Source organism: Gambusia affinis, linkage group LG20, assembly GCF_019740435.1.
Source record: "Gambusia affinis linkage group LG20, SWU_Gaff_1.0, whole genome shotgun sequence".
In the NCBI taxonomy this organism is placed as follows: Eukaryota; Metazoa; Chordata; class Actinopteri; order Cyprinodontiformes; family Poeciliidae; genus Gambusia; species Gambusia affinis.
Window position 1 is genome coordinate 20,859,584 of NC_057887.1, and position 15,164 is coordinate 20,874,747.

The 15,164-nt window shown below is 36.4% G+C and overlaps 1 protein-coding gene across 1 annotated transcript; it reads left to right on the forward strand.

Moving 5' to 3' along the window:
* Nucleotides 1–457: 457 nt before the first annotated feature.
* Nucleotides 458–13,933, forward strand: LOC122823555 (glucocorticoid-induced transcript 1 protein-like). The gene is made up of 8 exons (XM_044103310.1): nucleotides 458–1,138; nucleotides 2,726–2,871; nucleotides 4,270–4,365; nucleotides 4,631–4,747; nucleotides 7,087–7,215; nucleotides 7,291–7,459; nucleotides 8,628–8,790; nucleotides 11,186–13,933. The coding sequence occupies exons 1-8, from the start codon at nucleotides 1,015–1,017 to the stop codon at nucleotides 11,460–11,462; spliced, it is 1,221 nt and encodes a 406-aa protein (XP_043959245.1). The 5' UTR covers nucleotides 458–1,014; the 3' UTR covers nucleotides 11,463–13,933.
* Nucleotides 13,934–15,164: the final 1,231 nt, after the last annotated feature.

The window sequence follows — 15,164 nt, forward strand, 5'->3', positions numbered from 1 at the left end:
CTCTCAATTTTATGTTTTTTTTTAATGAAAGGAATATGTTGACAAGTAGAGATTTTATAGCTCTATGTGTGCTACTGATTTAATGAGATGCCCTTCAATGTTTGATTTTACAGAGGAGTTTGGCTAGTAGCTTTAAATACTTACCAGAAGTGATTTACTGTCATAATTATTCCCTTTTTGAAAGCAGTCTGTTCATCTGTAATGAAGTAGGTATCAATAAAAATGAGAATTTACAGCCCTAACAACATAAAATTTAGTATTTAGGGGGATTTTAAACGTAGTAAATCTGTTAATGCGACGTATGAATGGGGGCGGGGACAGAACATTTTATTGTTTGAGATTTGACGGATTGATGGGGCATTGACCAATAGCGTTCAAGAGCGAGTCCGCACCAGCCAATCAGAAGTCAGAGTGCGTCTAAGTTTGGCATAATTAAATCCACTACAGCGTGGTTGCGGTGGAAGTGTTTTGAGTTTGCCATTAAAGCCAGAACACTGGAGGGGGAAGAGAACCACGTCTACTTTCGCAACTTTCAAGGCCGTTAAAAACACACCTCGGCCCGAAAAACACATAATGAAACAGGCCTCTAAATGAGCTCTGAAGACGGAGGAGTTGACGTTAGAGTGACTTTTTTTGAAGCTAGAGCTGCTTCCTCGTTCGACAGAGGGGTGAAACATCTCAACATCCTCACAAAGAAACTTTGCTTTGCTAGGCTGCTAACTCGAAAACGACCAAGTCAACAACAAAAAAAAGTATCACTAGCGACGGCGCTTGCACAATAAAACGTTTATATGTCGAGCTGAGTGACGTTAACTTCTTTAATTCACTGTGAAAGTGTTATGTGTGCGGTTCAGGGGAGAACTTTGTAACGGTTTCGAGTAATCATCATCATCACTACAGGAGGAAGAGCTGCAGTGGGTAACTTTAGCCAAGCTACGAGCAGCAGCCCAACTCGTACATCTGAAACTGGGCTGCCAGTTTTTAGGTGATTAGTTCAAGCTGGTTCCCGCAGACATGTCCGGCCGAAGTGGAGCTGGACATCCCCGGCCTGGCTCTCTGGGTCCGCAGCCCCTCAAGGCGACTGTTCCCTTCAGGCTGGCCAGCAAACCGCGACCGAACCGGAGGGATGGGAAGTCAGGTATGGACTCAAAACACCTGTTAAGCTCTGACTGGAAACAGAAACTTATATAACATATCAGTCAAGGATGACGAGGATTTTTAGACAACTTTTACTCTGGAAAGATGTCATATTTATTCCCCCCAAAACAATTTTTAACAGAAAAATTACTCAAGACATTTTGTGCTCTAAATGTAAAATATTTTTGACTTATTTTGCAGTAATCTGGGCATGATCTGTAATCCTAGATCAGAGCCATCTTTGATCTCAGGACAACAGAACAAAACTGGTAATATGTTTTGACAAAGGGCGACTTACAATTTGAATAAATGTCTACTGGAGGAAATGTTATACTTTTAAACAACCACCATTTTATATCTATTTTTACGCTTTAAAGTGAAGAAAAACGAGTCAAGAAAGTTGATATTTGTGAAAAATATCGATCTAAAAAATATTGCTGGTACTTTTAGTATCATTCTGTTGTGGAAATGCACCTAATTTTATATAGAAAAGTGGTCTATGTGTTTTTTAACTTGTTTATTATTAGCTGATGTTATTTATTGTGAAAGTTTATTGCACCACTGTTAATGAAACATCCTGTGTGGTACCGCATAGGAAGAAATAAGATTATATCAATAATCAAACACTAATGGGCTTCTTACAAAACAACTAGTTATAAAATGCATTTAGTTATTTTAGGCTCTTAATGTTGCATTAAATATTAGGTAAACAAATAGGAAGTGAGTAACGTACTGAGAGTCTGGAGGTGACTTTTCTATTTGCAAAATAAATTCATAATTTGTTTTCTGATCTGGAGACGTTTCATTCTCCTCCAAAAGGGCAGAAGTAGCTTAAAGGTTACTGCAGTTTCACAAGCTCTTTTCCTGCCTGATTGAATGTATTCATGAGGTGGTTTTAAAAAAAGTTATTGGTTTTTAATCCAGTTGCACCAAATTTAGTTATGACTACCAGAATAACTAGTTACACCAAAAGTTTTTTTAAAATTGCTTTTATTTGAAACAGGAAAGCAGTAAATGTACATAGCATGTTAGCTATTACAGTGTTAAACATTGATTTATTCTTTTGTATGCATGAATTTAAAATATGAGCTGATATGGTTTTTTATAGTGTAACATTATGAATGCAACAAACTGATATTTGCTGGGTAATTAGTCAGCCTGTGTAACCTCAATGGGTGGGGTTCGTTCAGTTTTCACAACATGACTGTCTGGTTTTATCGTCTGTTTCTTGGCAGTGCAGTTCAGTAACTTTAGCAGCAACAGGTAGGGGAGGGGCAACGCTGTAAAACCATGTACAACATCCATATGTCTACGAAATAATCGATTAAATATTGGTGATGTTTCTGTGAAAAGTTTTGATGTCCTTAAAGTTTTGATGTCCGTTTTGATGAGGAAATTGAGATGCAGATTTTCATAGAAGGAACTTAAATATTTATTAATAAAATGGTCAGTTTCATTGTCCAGATTTATTCCAAAATACTCCCTTACAAAACCGGATGTTTAAATGAAAACATGAATTTCCGATGCAAAATGTCTAACCTGCTTGCCTTTTTTAAAAATACATTATATTTTTCTGCAACGTTTGTAGCTGGAAAGCCCAGGCTGCACCAGCTGAGCTCTGGGATGAGACGGACGATGTCGCTGGACGCCATCATCGGGCCGTACCTGCAGGGACACTGGCCGAAAGAACCCGAAGTCCACTGCGGTCCGTCCTGCAAGGACAAATCAACCCAGGTGTGCTATAAATGGAGTTAATCAGCAATAAATCGACTAATCGCATAGTAAATTAACATTACTGTGATAATTTCCAGTCGTTAAAAAGAACCTTTCCTTTAATATAATCGAAAAGCCTCCATTTTGAAACTCGGCCTGCCACGATAGATCTTACTGGACGATAAATCGTCCTAGAAGTTATTGCGATAAACGATAATGTTGTTTTTGAGATAATTTTCAATTAATATAATGGCAATAAGACATTCTCAAAGATCAATAAACTTTAAAATCTAGAGAACATTTAACTCTGGAGCTGGGAGACATTTTAAATATCTAAAATAAAATAAAACAAATATAGTCTCTGTAAACAAAATTATCCTTCAAAAAAAGGGCCTTGAGGCCAAAGCACCAAAATGAAAACTAAAACAACCAAATAAAAAACAGCCAATAATGCAAATGGTAATTATTGATCTTGTTTTAATTTATAATACGATTAATTGACTTATTGCTACATTTGACACCCAGTAAGAAGCAGCTAGTTTGCACTTCCTGCCACTTTTGCCTGTATTATTCTTATTCTTCTTATTATTATTAATATTTTTTTTTAAATGCAGTTTTGGTTATCGAGTCTTAATAAACAGTTTTAATCAATGTTGTTTTGTTTGTTCATTTTGTACATTTGAAATATTTTCCAGTTCCAGGGTTGAATGTTCTTTAGAAATGTATATTTGAGAGGTTCTGCCTGCGTCAATATGTTTATATTTTTAGTTGAAAATGGTCTCAGAATGACAATATTATCATTTACCGCATAACTTCTGCAGCATTTGTTATTTTAGGAGTTTAAAAGTGAGTCAGAGGAATGAGTTTATCACAATTTTGTTAAAGCTCTGCATGAGTTTACAGTTTAGTTTTGTTTAAATGGACAGATAGGCTTGAGTCACGGTGTCTATTTATTACCCTGCAGTTTTCTGCAAAGATAGAAGTGAGACAGTGAGTGGAAGGAGGGGAAGAAGAGCGAGACGGAGGGAGGGAGTGTCCGGTGCTTGCACAGCTATTACATAGTGTGAACCACAGCCATGAGAACAGTGACTGAAGTCAGCTGATGAGGCTGTTCTGGCTGCACCCATCCTCTCTGCTCCGCGTGTGCAGGCCCTCGCCACTGGTCTTCGGTAGCCCACATCCTCCACCCGCTCTATTTTTCAGTTTCTCCTGCTCTTTTGCTCTTCTAGAAGTGTGAAGAGCATATCTGTGGGTGTTAACTGTTTAAATTATCAAGTCAAGAATGAGATAAAACCATCTTGTCTGTGCGATCTAGACCAGAGGTTTATTCTTGTCGCTGTTTTTGGCCAGACTCAGATGATGTGATAATCTGAGTTAAAAATTTATATTAAAAACCTTTTTTGTTGTTTTTATCTGTAGACTCCAGAGTCATGGGTGGAGAAGTCCAGGAGCAGGCGAGCTAGCAACAGCCACAGACGCTCGGCATCGTGGGGCAGCGCTGAGCATCTTCGAGAGGTCAGTTTCTGCTTTTATTCCTCAGCAGGTTATAACTCTGGATTCAAGTGGCCAAACTCATTAAAAAAAGCTTTTCTGAGCAGTGATCTCATCTGCTGCCTGGAAACTTCCTGTTTTCTCACCTACATGCACATGAAGCTCTTGTTACAGCATATTTCAACTGTTATTTGCAAATGAGTTTTATTTTTTTTAACATGCATGACTAAAGCTATTATTGCCGACGTATGCACAAATGTGATTGGCTGCAACCTGTGTTATTTTGCAGATTACCAAACTGAAACAACAACTGCAGCAAGGCAGCAAGCCTGCAGCCTCTGGGGTGCATGACAAAGATCGGCAGTGTTGTTATGCTCATGGGAGCTGTAGCCTAGGAGCAACTCAGGTACTTTACCACCATCATCAAACAAACACAGAGGCCCATTGAGACTTTATAGTCTTCTACTACTACTGTCTGTGTCCAGTTTTTGAACTTATACGTCAAGTGTGCAACTATTTACAGGAAGTGTCTGAATTAAAACACTGAAGCAACAGGAAGATCACTACATCACATGTACTTCTTCTTCTTAGGAAGAAAGGCCTAGTTCTGCTTTTGAGCACAGCTGGTCATTTTGTAGTGTTTGGTAATTGCACACTTGATTTGGTTTTTGAGGCTTGTGGCCACAATTGTTTAAAATAAAATCAATTCGTAGTTTATACTGGCTATTTTAGAGCAACAAAGACAGTCATTCTAGGCTCATTTTGTGATCTATTGTTGTGTGAAAGACCCAAAATCACACACTTTCATAACAACAATTTGTAAATTAAAGCATAGCGTTTAGTTCCTGATGAAACAGAAGTGTTGTTTCTTTAAATTCTGTCTGCTCACAAGGAAACATCAATATGAACTGAATTATCAACAAGTCCTATCAAATCCGAGGAAACAAGCTAGCATTAGCCTAGCATCTCAGAAAACTCCTTCCTGTGCAAAGATCCTTAGCAGAGTTGGATGCTTGTTCACTGAAGAGTTTTTCTAGCCGAGTCAGTTAATCCGTTAGAAAAATTAAGCAACAAGTGTTTTTTTAGGGGAAGTGTAATTGGAGCATAACAACTTTCTGAAACCCAGTTCTCTGGGTTTTTAAAGTTTTTCATTCATACCCCCTTTCAAAGTTTTGCAATATGTGTGCAGCAGCGCCTGTTGCAAATCAGTTTTTCTGTTTTCTTCACATCTTTTGAGTCTACTATGACCAAGCACTCAACAATGAGAAGCTGGGATTGTGGAACCAAAGGGGCGTGGCTTAGAATTCCTGTCTTTGCTCAATAAAATTTCTCACTCATTCTGCAATCCCTTCTCACAGACGCTCCATTTAAATCTGTATTTTTTTAACATAAATCATGAAATTTTATTTACACTGAAGAAATTAGCTTAATTGCATGAAAAGCTGTTAAGCTAATCATTGTTTTAAGCAAAATTTCTGGTAAGATTGAACAATTTCCTTGAGTTTAATATCAGATATTGGGTATATTGGGATGTGGACATTTTAGTGTGAGATCTTTCATTTTCTCTTCCTGAAAGATGAAAAAAATGAATATTTTCGACACGGGGAACGTGACGAGCATTCAAAACCACCACTAGCAACATTAGCTGGTGTTCTGGATGCTCCAGCCGTTTACAATGTTGAGAAGGAATTTTGTCCCTTTCTTCTTTACAACTCGGCTACATTTCAGTTCCTTGCAGCAGAAGGACAGGGGTTCATTGTCCTGTTGGTGATCCAGTTCTGGTGCAGCAGGGTTAGATTTAGTTTGTAGTAAGTATTTTTTTTATAATTTCTAGATATGAGTAGAAGTTAAAATATTCTCATCTCATATATTTAAATGTTTACATTTTCTTAAAATGCTACAGTACACTTTTCTCCATTTTTTTTTTTAACAATTCCTGTTTATAGCAGTTGATTCTTCTAGAATATAAGTTATTAGGGATGTGTAATTTTATCGATTCTACAATATTTATAGATTTTTTTACTCCAAGTATCAACTTTTCATCTGCAAGTATTGATACGTAAAATCCTACTTTGAGTTTTTATGTAAAATGAATCTCACACATGACATGTTTTGCCCAGTTGCACTGGTACATTGAAAATTACGTGTAATGAAACCACCAGTTTATATTAATTAAATAATAAAATTAAATGGACAAAGTACATTGTAAAATAAGTGAATAAGACAAAAAAGGTTCCTTTTCTACATAGCAATATACACAAAACCACACGATTGGCATTTAATCAAAGCAAATGTATAAAAAAACATTTATTACACCATCAGTTCAGTTAATTCATTTTCACAAAATGTCACCAACATCACTAAAATCTTTCAGAAAATCTTTGAAAATGTATTGAATCATATTGTTTGCAGAATATCGTCAAATATATCGTACTGTGAGCAGAATATCGCTTATCGTATCGTATTATGGGATTAGTGCATTGCTGCAGCCACCTCATTATAAATGTCAGTCACATTTCGATGTGATTGTTGGCTGTGTTTTATAACTTTGTATTTTTTGTGTGTTTTTATGATGTAAACTTTGAACTGCCTTGTTGCTGAAATATGTTTTGCAAATAAACTTGACTGATTAATTTATATCAAATAGCTGAACTGGTAATTTGTGTGGTTGTTGACCTGAAGGCAGGAGCTGCTCTTACAGTGTTTTGAACTAAAAGTGAAGTGTTTTTGTGTTTGTGTCCTCAGACCCAGCCGGTTCCCATCCCCCTCTCGCCTCTGTCTACTCTGGTTCCCCGCCTGCGCTGCAGCGTGGAGGGCCTCAACCAGGAGCTGGAGGGCATGTTCATCAGCCAGTCTCCTCCCCCACAGCACAGGGTTGGTGTCTCTCATGTCTTCTGTCTTCAGACAATCACAGTGATGCCTGATCTATTTTGATCTCCTTCTCGTCAGCTGCTTGAAGTTCCAGACGGTCACCGCGCTCCGGTGCCTCTGCACAGCTGCAGCAGCGGTTCGCAGAGCGACCGCGCCACCACACCCCTCTCCTCCTCCTCCACCTGCTCCTCCCCCTGCGCCTCACCTCCATCTAACGCTCTAGATGCTCCTCTGGACCCTCACCAAGGCTAGTTTATATAGTTTATTACGCAAAATAAATCCACATTTTGGATGTTTTTCTACTTGCATTTGGCTTCTAAAATCAACCCAAGCACTTAAAAATAAGTTAATGTTTTTTTTTTGGTGTCTGGAAAACGAGCCGTTTCAAAAACCTGAACTCTCATTGGACGCTCACTAAGCCTGTCGCAGTCACAAATTTTACTGGACAATAAACTGACCAAGAAGTTATCGTGATAAAAGATACTATTGTTGGTTTGGGAACATTTTCAAGTAGTAAACTGGCAAAATAAATCAAGAACACATCAAAGATCAGTGAACTTTAAATTGTAATGAACATTTAACACTGGAAATGGAAGACATTTTAAATGTCCAAAATAAATAAAACGACAAATAAAATGAATTTTGAAATATCTTTAAACAAAAAAAAGGGATAATTGAGAGAAAAGCACCAAACTGAAAACTTTTGTCATCCAGTTTTTGGTAGAGAAAAACAAACATTTTAATTTGTTATTCAGTTAGTCACGTTTGTTCGTCTGGTTTTGCCCCTGTGTGTGCTGTACAATGGCTGCTGGAAAAGACAAGTGTTTTGTTGTTGACTCATCGTCCAGGAACTACTTGCTGTATTCTTGTTGGTTGTGCAGGAGGTTCCACTTCTGCTTCTCAAAGATGTACGGTTGTATAATTCCGAATCTGTTTGCAGCCATTTTCAGATGCGAATGTAAATGTGGCCAGAAGCAGTTTGTTTGGATTTAAAGTGACAGAGCCCTGGGGCGTGCTCCGGTGGCGTAGAGGCTAACGCGCCCCACGTTTGGAGGCCTTCAGTCCTCGACACGGCCGTCGCGGGTTCGATTCCCGGACCCGACGACATTTGCCGCATGTCTTCCCCCCTCTCCTTCCCCCTTTCCTGTCAGCCTACTATGAAAAAAGGGACACTAGAGCCCACAAAAAGGACCCCCTGGTGGGGAAAAAATAAAAAATTAAAGTGACGGAGCCCTAAAAGAGCTCATTCACTGATCGGACTGAATTCTCATGATCTAAGAATGATTTTGACCAAAACATATGATGAAACTGTTTTGTATAAACTCATCCTAACCTGTTGAAGGAAGACTAATACGTCTCCTTTAATAAAGCAGCAAACAAAAACGTTATTTGCATGTTTTTCCTTTTTGTTTCAGGCTCGGTAGAGAAATGTCCGCTGTCTCCAGTGTCCTCCCAAAGCGAGGCCGAGCTCAGCCAGCCGCCACAGATCTCCTCCTCTCCAGGCCTGAACAAAAGCTTCTGCTTCCAGCGAGAACCTCCAGAGGGCTGCGAGAAGGTCCGAGTCTGGGAGGAGTTCAGGTACCGTTCTGCTGCTGCAGGGACGTCCAGATAATCTCAGTTTGAAATGTAGAGAAAGGGCAGAATGTATCGATGAAACCACCTGCTAGCAAAACATTATTAGAAATAAATAATATCTTTTTACGTTGTTTATTTGGCAGCTATACAGATAAAATGCTTTGATTTGACTGATAAAATGATACACAAATTTTAATTAGAATAGGAAACGGCTAAAAGAAATCTGTGAAGTTTTAGGGCTGCAAACAAAGTTACACTCAAGAAAGAGTAGTGATACTTCAAAGTAAAAGCATTTGATAAAAAGTTTACTCAAGTACTGAGTAACTAATCAAATTATCAAAATATTTAAAAATTACATAACAATATAAAGTTGAGCAGAAGTTTAGGTATTTTAAGGACAAAAATTACAATAATTCATATAAATAACTTTAAATAACAGAATCAGGCAAAAGAGATTTTTTTCCAAAACAGTTTTAGTTCAATACAAATTTATAAAACTTTAACAGGAGTGTGTGTGTGTGTGTGTGTGCGTGTGTGTGTGTGTGTGTGTGTGTGTGTGTGAATTTTTGGTTAAAACATGTTTGTTTTTGATCCAGTGGGTAGAAAATACAGAAATTTTTACTGGAGGAAGAGTAGAAAGTACAGCATAGTAAAAATACTCCTAAAGGTTTTGTTTTTTTTTTGTTTTTTTTTTACATTTTAATCAAGTGACAAGTTATTTCCCTATTCTGACTGTAACTAATGATTATTTTTAGTTATCGATTAATCTATTGATTATAACACATTCTGTATTTAAGCTTAAAAATACAATAAAACGTGCAAATGACAAATAAGTCTATTTTTTAAATAGGAAAATAAATTTTGCCTGAAATGCAGCAAAGGATTAATCTGCATCTAAAAAGTACTTCTAACATCGACATGTAAGACTGATTTGTAGACTTTATATATATATATATATATATATATATATATATATATATATATATATATATATACATATAAAGCAATTGTGATTAATATTTGTGCATAAAGAAACAACTGAATGTTTACAGGAAATGAACAAACTTTCCAAATAACAGCAGGGTTGTCATTTGACGCTTTAACAGAAACTGTTTGTGACGCATCGACCTTTTCTGATGAGCAACATAAAATTTTATTATTTTTATGTAGATAAACTGAAACAAATATTTTAGCATAGTTCCTTCTCCGCCTGGCAGAATATCTCGTTTCATTTCCACTTTTCATGATGTGTGGAAATTGTTTTGCATTATTGGCTGAAAATGAACTGAACTGTTGAAACTTATTGGGTGTAAAATCTCTAACAGGAAGTGAAGCTGCGTTTTCATTCCCGTTTGTCTCGGTTTTAGTCTCTCACTCCCTCATGAGTTAAACTAACAGCTTCTGGTTTACAGTGACGACATGTAGCTCCTTTTTCAGGCACATTGCTCATAATTTGGTAATCTGGTGGTAATCTGGTGGTAATCTGTGCATTCATTAATCCAAACCAGTATTATAAAAGTTTTAGGTTTTTCATTGTAGCTTAGTTTGATTGTCTAATTCTGTTTATTTGTTAAATATTATAATAGTAGTTTTAGTTTTTTCATACTTTGTTTTAATTGTATGTGCAAAATGCTAAAGTATGGTATCGTGATTGGGTGACAAATACTCAACAGAAATTACTATTTTCAAAAAATTTATTGATTTATTGCTCAGCAACCAATCGGTTTGGGTAGAATATCCAAAAATTGTCCTCAAGTAAGAGCAGCACTACTTCAACATATACTTTTACTTCAAGTAAAAGTATCCATCAAAGAAATTAATCAAGAGTAAAAGAGTATTTGGTAAAATGTTTACTCAAGTACTGAGTTACTAATCAGATTATTAATCATTTAATATTAAAAGATTTTATAGTAACAAGTGGAAATTTTGGTATTTTAAGGACACAAATGACAATATAAGTAACAAAAAAGAACAAAATCAGGCAAAATAAATGTTTCCAAATCAGTTTATTTTAATAAAAACCTTATGAAACTATAAAAAACTGCAGGTGTGTGTTTTGGTTAAAACATGTTTGTTTTTCATTCAGTGTGTAGAAAATCCTGACATTTTACTCAAGTAAGAGTAGAAATACTTTATAATGAAATTACTCAAGTGAAAGTAAAAACTCTCCCAAATGTAACTGAGTAAATGTAACTAGTTACAGTTAAAATGTAACGCAGCTGATTAAACTAAAATTAATTTCACATCAGTTTGAAAGGTTAATAAATATGTTAATAAAATGTCGTCGCTGTAAGTTCAGTATGTTTTAGTTGGTTTATAAAAGTTACAGTTCTCCTCAGTTAAATTGTTTAGTTGCCGATGAAAACCTCGATCCAAACCGTCCTGATCTCTCCTGCAGTATCCCACACCACCACAAGGAGGCCCCGGTCTCCTCCTGCCCCGACCCCAACAAGGTGAACTTCACCCCCCACGGCGGCTCGGCCTTCTGCCCCGTCAGCCTGCTGAAGCCCCTGTTCCCCTCCATGGACCTGCTGATCCGCAGCCTCACAGTCTCTCCCGTCGGGAACTGCTCCGGCCCGGGAACGCCGTCCGCCGGGAACCGCGGCGCCTCCCCGGATCCGGCCGCCGCCTCCGCCGTGCTGGGAGACGCGTCGGGAGAGGCGCTCGCCTTCTGATCGCAGCTGCAGCTCTTTTCTGTGAAAATGATGATGCAAATGTTTACCTGGACCAGGACAGGTGTGTTTGAACTGCTCTTCTTCTTTAGATATAAAATAATCTGATTTATAAATGACTCTGGAGGAGGGCAAATAAATGACATGGCAGTGCAAACACCCCTGGTGAAATTTAGGTATTTTTACTGACTAATCAACTCTTTCCACCTTTTATTGTGACTCCTTCTCTCAATCCGTTTCACTTTCAGTCAAATTTAACTCTAATTTTAATCCAAATTCATTCGTTTGTAGATGTACATTTAATTATTCATATTTCCTGACGTATTTGGATTTTAAGTCTCACCTTGAACCAAAACATTATTTCTCAGCATGATAAAACTGTAAAATGAGTTTTGTAGTAAAAAAATAGAATAATATAGCTGTATTTATTTACATTTTTATTAAAATTTGTGTTGCAAATTATTTATATCCTTCTCAATAATTGGTTTGTGAGTCTCGGCTCCCTCTGTCTGAGCTTTAAAAACATTCATTTCACATCCACATCCCAGTAAAATTAAAATAATATAATAATTTGATACAATAATTTTGTGCTTTTCTGTATGTTTGGACTTCTAATTTTTATTTTCTAGCAGAAATCCTGAAGGTTTTGCGTAAAAATTCCTAAAAGTTTTCAGAAATGTATCCACCATTAGCAAGAAAATGAAACCGAACCCACAGCATAATGATGCCACCACCATGTTTACCTCTTTAGGGAATTCTCTCTTGAGTCCCTTCTTCTTAGTCTAGATATATGGATAGTAGAATATATCGTCTGATATAGAATCAGTGCTGCTGTTGCCTTCCTGACGGGTTCACGTTTTGTTTTTGGATACATTTCTCAAGGTGAAATGCTATAAAAAAAAATAATGCTGAGGAATTTTATTTGTAGCCTTCTTCTGACTGGTACCTTTAAACAATGAGGCTTTTCTGACTTTAGCAACCAGATTCACTAGAAAGATGGTAGAAAATCTGAATGCAATTAAAACAACAGGTTATCGCTGCTTTTTCCCCCCCAACATTTTTTCTCTTTAACAGGTCAGGTCAGAATATGTCGCATTAAAAGTGGAAAGTTTTGATTATTTATCAGGATTTCCTTTAAAAAAAACAACATTTTACCAGGGGTATGAACACTTCTGAGCTCCGTCGAAACCCAAAGGAAAGACTTTATAAGCTACAAGTTGTTTCCAGGAGCTCAAAACATTTAAATTGGGGTCAATCAGTTTTATTTTCCAAAGAAATTTATGGCCAAAAAAATCCATACAACAGAGCTTTGACTTTACTGACTTCACTTCCTGCCTAGATCCTCCTCTTTTTTATGTTTGTCCAAAATATCAGGAGTCTAGGTCTTCTGAGAACACTCACCTGCTATTAAAATGAGTTTTCTTCCTTGTTTTAGGTATTCAAAGATATTTATGTGTAACTGGATGTTGCTAGTGCATGACAAATCAGCTGGTAATCTTTGCTTGACTCAAGAGAAGACAATGAAATCACTTTTTTTGTTTTATTCTACTAGACTGAAGGGAAATTTCCGTTTTTGTTGGAGTTGGGTTGCATTTATACCCAAGAGCTTCAGCTTCCTGCTTTAAGGTAGTTTGTTGTTTTTGTAAAAATATGTATGAGTTTGTAGTTAAGGATGTTGTTTCTCGATGTTGGTGTATCAAGAATTCACCAGACGGGTGTGTTTTTGACACTATGTTGATAGTTTGAGGTTTCACGGCCTAGTTGACTACCTAACCAGTTTTAGTGGTATAGATGCGTCGCCTTTAATGTTTGCTTTGATATGTTTTCGTTCTGCCAAGCTGACAAGTCGATCAACTAGTTTTATTTCCGGTAGACATGTTTGCACAGATTGAACTGTTACCTTTGAGTTGCAATTCTTTGTTGTTGTCGTTTTTCCTTTTTTTTTTTTTTTTTTTACATTCATACCCTTTGTACTTCATTGTAAATCTTCAGAGTAGTAAAGTGTATTTTGTGTGTCTTTATCAGTTTCCTGCAGCATAAGCTAAAAGTAAAAAAAAAAACAACCATCCTGTTATTTCTAGTTTTGTTGATGTTCGTTTGTGGCAGGTTTTTCATCGTCGGTGGAGTTTTATGCACTTCCAGGAGAGGATGTTTGGTTTTTTTCCACTTTTTACACATTTCTGGGTAAAATGTCCGACAGATGTGTGTGCGTGTGTGTGTGTGTGTGTGTGTGTGTGTGTGTATGGTGATGGAGACTTGATTGGTCTTTGGACTAACTTGTAGTTTTTTTATTTTATTATTAAAGATACAGAATAGAATTGTTCTTTTCCCATTTGATATAAAATGCTTCCTTTCTGTTTGGATGTTGGGAATTTGCTGTTTTCTCAGGTTCTGTGTTCTGTCCACATAAATATCGTGTGACAATAAACTCTGGTTTCTGTCATTTCTCCACTTCTTACCACATCCGTCAAAAGAAAGCAAATAAATTTGCCCTTTTTCTTTTTTCCATTTTCAGTTTTTCAAAATGGGTATTTATTGTCGATCCAAAAGTTGATCGGGATAAAAAAAATAATAAAGTAAAAGGCAGAGTAAATTTCTGCCAAAAACTTCAGAAGTTTAGTGATTAACTTTCAAAAGTGAAACATTTGAAACTCAGAAATTTTGAAAATTAATTTCTAAATTTCTGATTTTTTTGCTAGTAATTTACTACTTGCTATTTTTTCTCTTTCGCTCTGATTACATGATTGTAGATTTTGCACATTTCTTATATTAAAAGAAAGTTTGTAGTTTGGACTTTTTTGGTTTGATTGACTTTATTTTCAGTAATAACAGAATTTAAGTCACTTTCTTTAAAAACTTCCTATATTTAGACGTTTAATTAAAAAAAAAGTTAATTTGTTGTGTTTTTTCCAGAAAAAGTCTCTGGATATATAGTTTTACATTTCCTTTTAAAGCTTGGTTATAAAAATATGAATACTTTGTCAGAACATTATGTCGGTAATTATTTAAGTCTTATTAAAAACTTGAATCCCTTTTGAATTGCAGTTTGAGGGCCCTGCACAAAATCAGTCTTAGGGCCACCAAAGGCCCGTGGGCCACACTTTGGACACCCCTGACTAGGTCTCTTCTGTACTGATGTGAAATGAAAACTAGTTACTAGAACCTTTCATGTTGACTCCAAAGTTTGCAGATTTGGCCCAAACTTTAGCGCCCTCTGCTGGTGCGTGACCCATGCGGGCGTTTAAATTCACAAAGATTTCTAAAAATAAATAAACACATTTTGTTGAGGCTAATTAAAAATCTCGGTCGCTTTTCACCAGTGATTGAAGCCATTTTGGTTTTTATCACCATAATTTTAAAAATGATAAAGATTTCCCCCCTGCTGGTCGCAATCATTGTTTTAGTTTTGTTTAATTACTTTTGTAATATTTCAATTAATGTAGGAAAATGTTTTTGGAGAACAAAGAAACATTAAAACTCTTTTGTTTTGGGTTAATTTGGATCTGAATGAGTTTTGACCTGCTTTTAAAGGTTTTTTAAATTTTTTAAATGACAGTTTTTGTTCTAGTTTCTTGTGCAAATATCTGTACATTTGAAATAAGACAAAACTAACTTTCAGCAAGACATTAGAGTTTGATATCAGTCAATAATTCCTTTTATATTGATTAAAAGGTTCTAGTTCCACTGGCATAACAAAACATTTTT

Bases quoted from the DNA above. Each gene is read 5' to 3' on its own strand.
- LOC122823555 (XM_044103310.1), top strand. From the start codon at position 1,015: ATGTCCGGCCGAAGTGGAGCTGGACATCCCCGGCCTGGCTCTCTGGGT. The intron at 1,139-2,725 runs GTATGGACTCAA...CAACGTTTGTAG, and splicing joins CCGGAGGGATGGGAAGTCAG to CTGGAAAGCCCAGGCTGCAC. The intron at 4,748-7,086 runs GTACTTTACCAC...TTGTGTCCTCAG, and splicing joins GTAGCCTAGGAGCAACTCAG to ACCCAGCCGGTTCCCATCCC.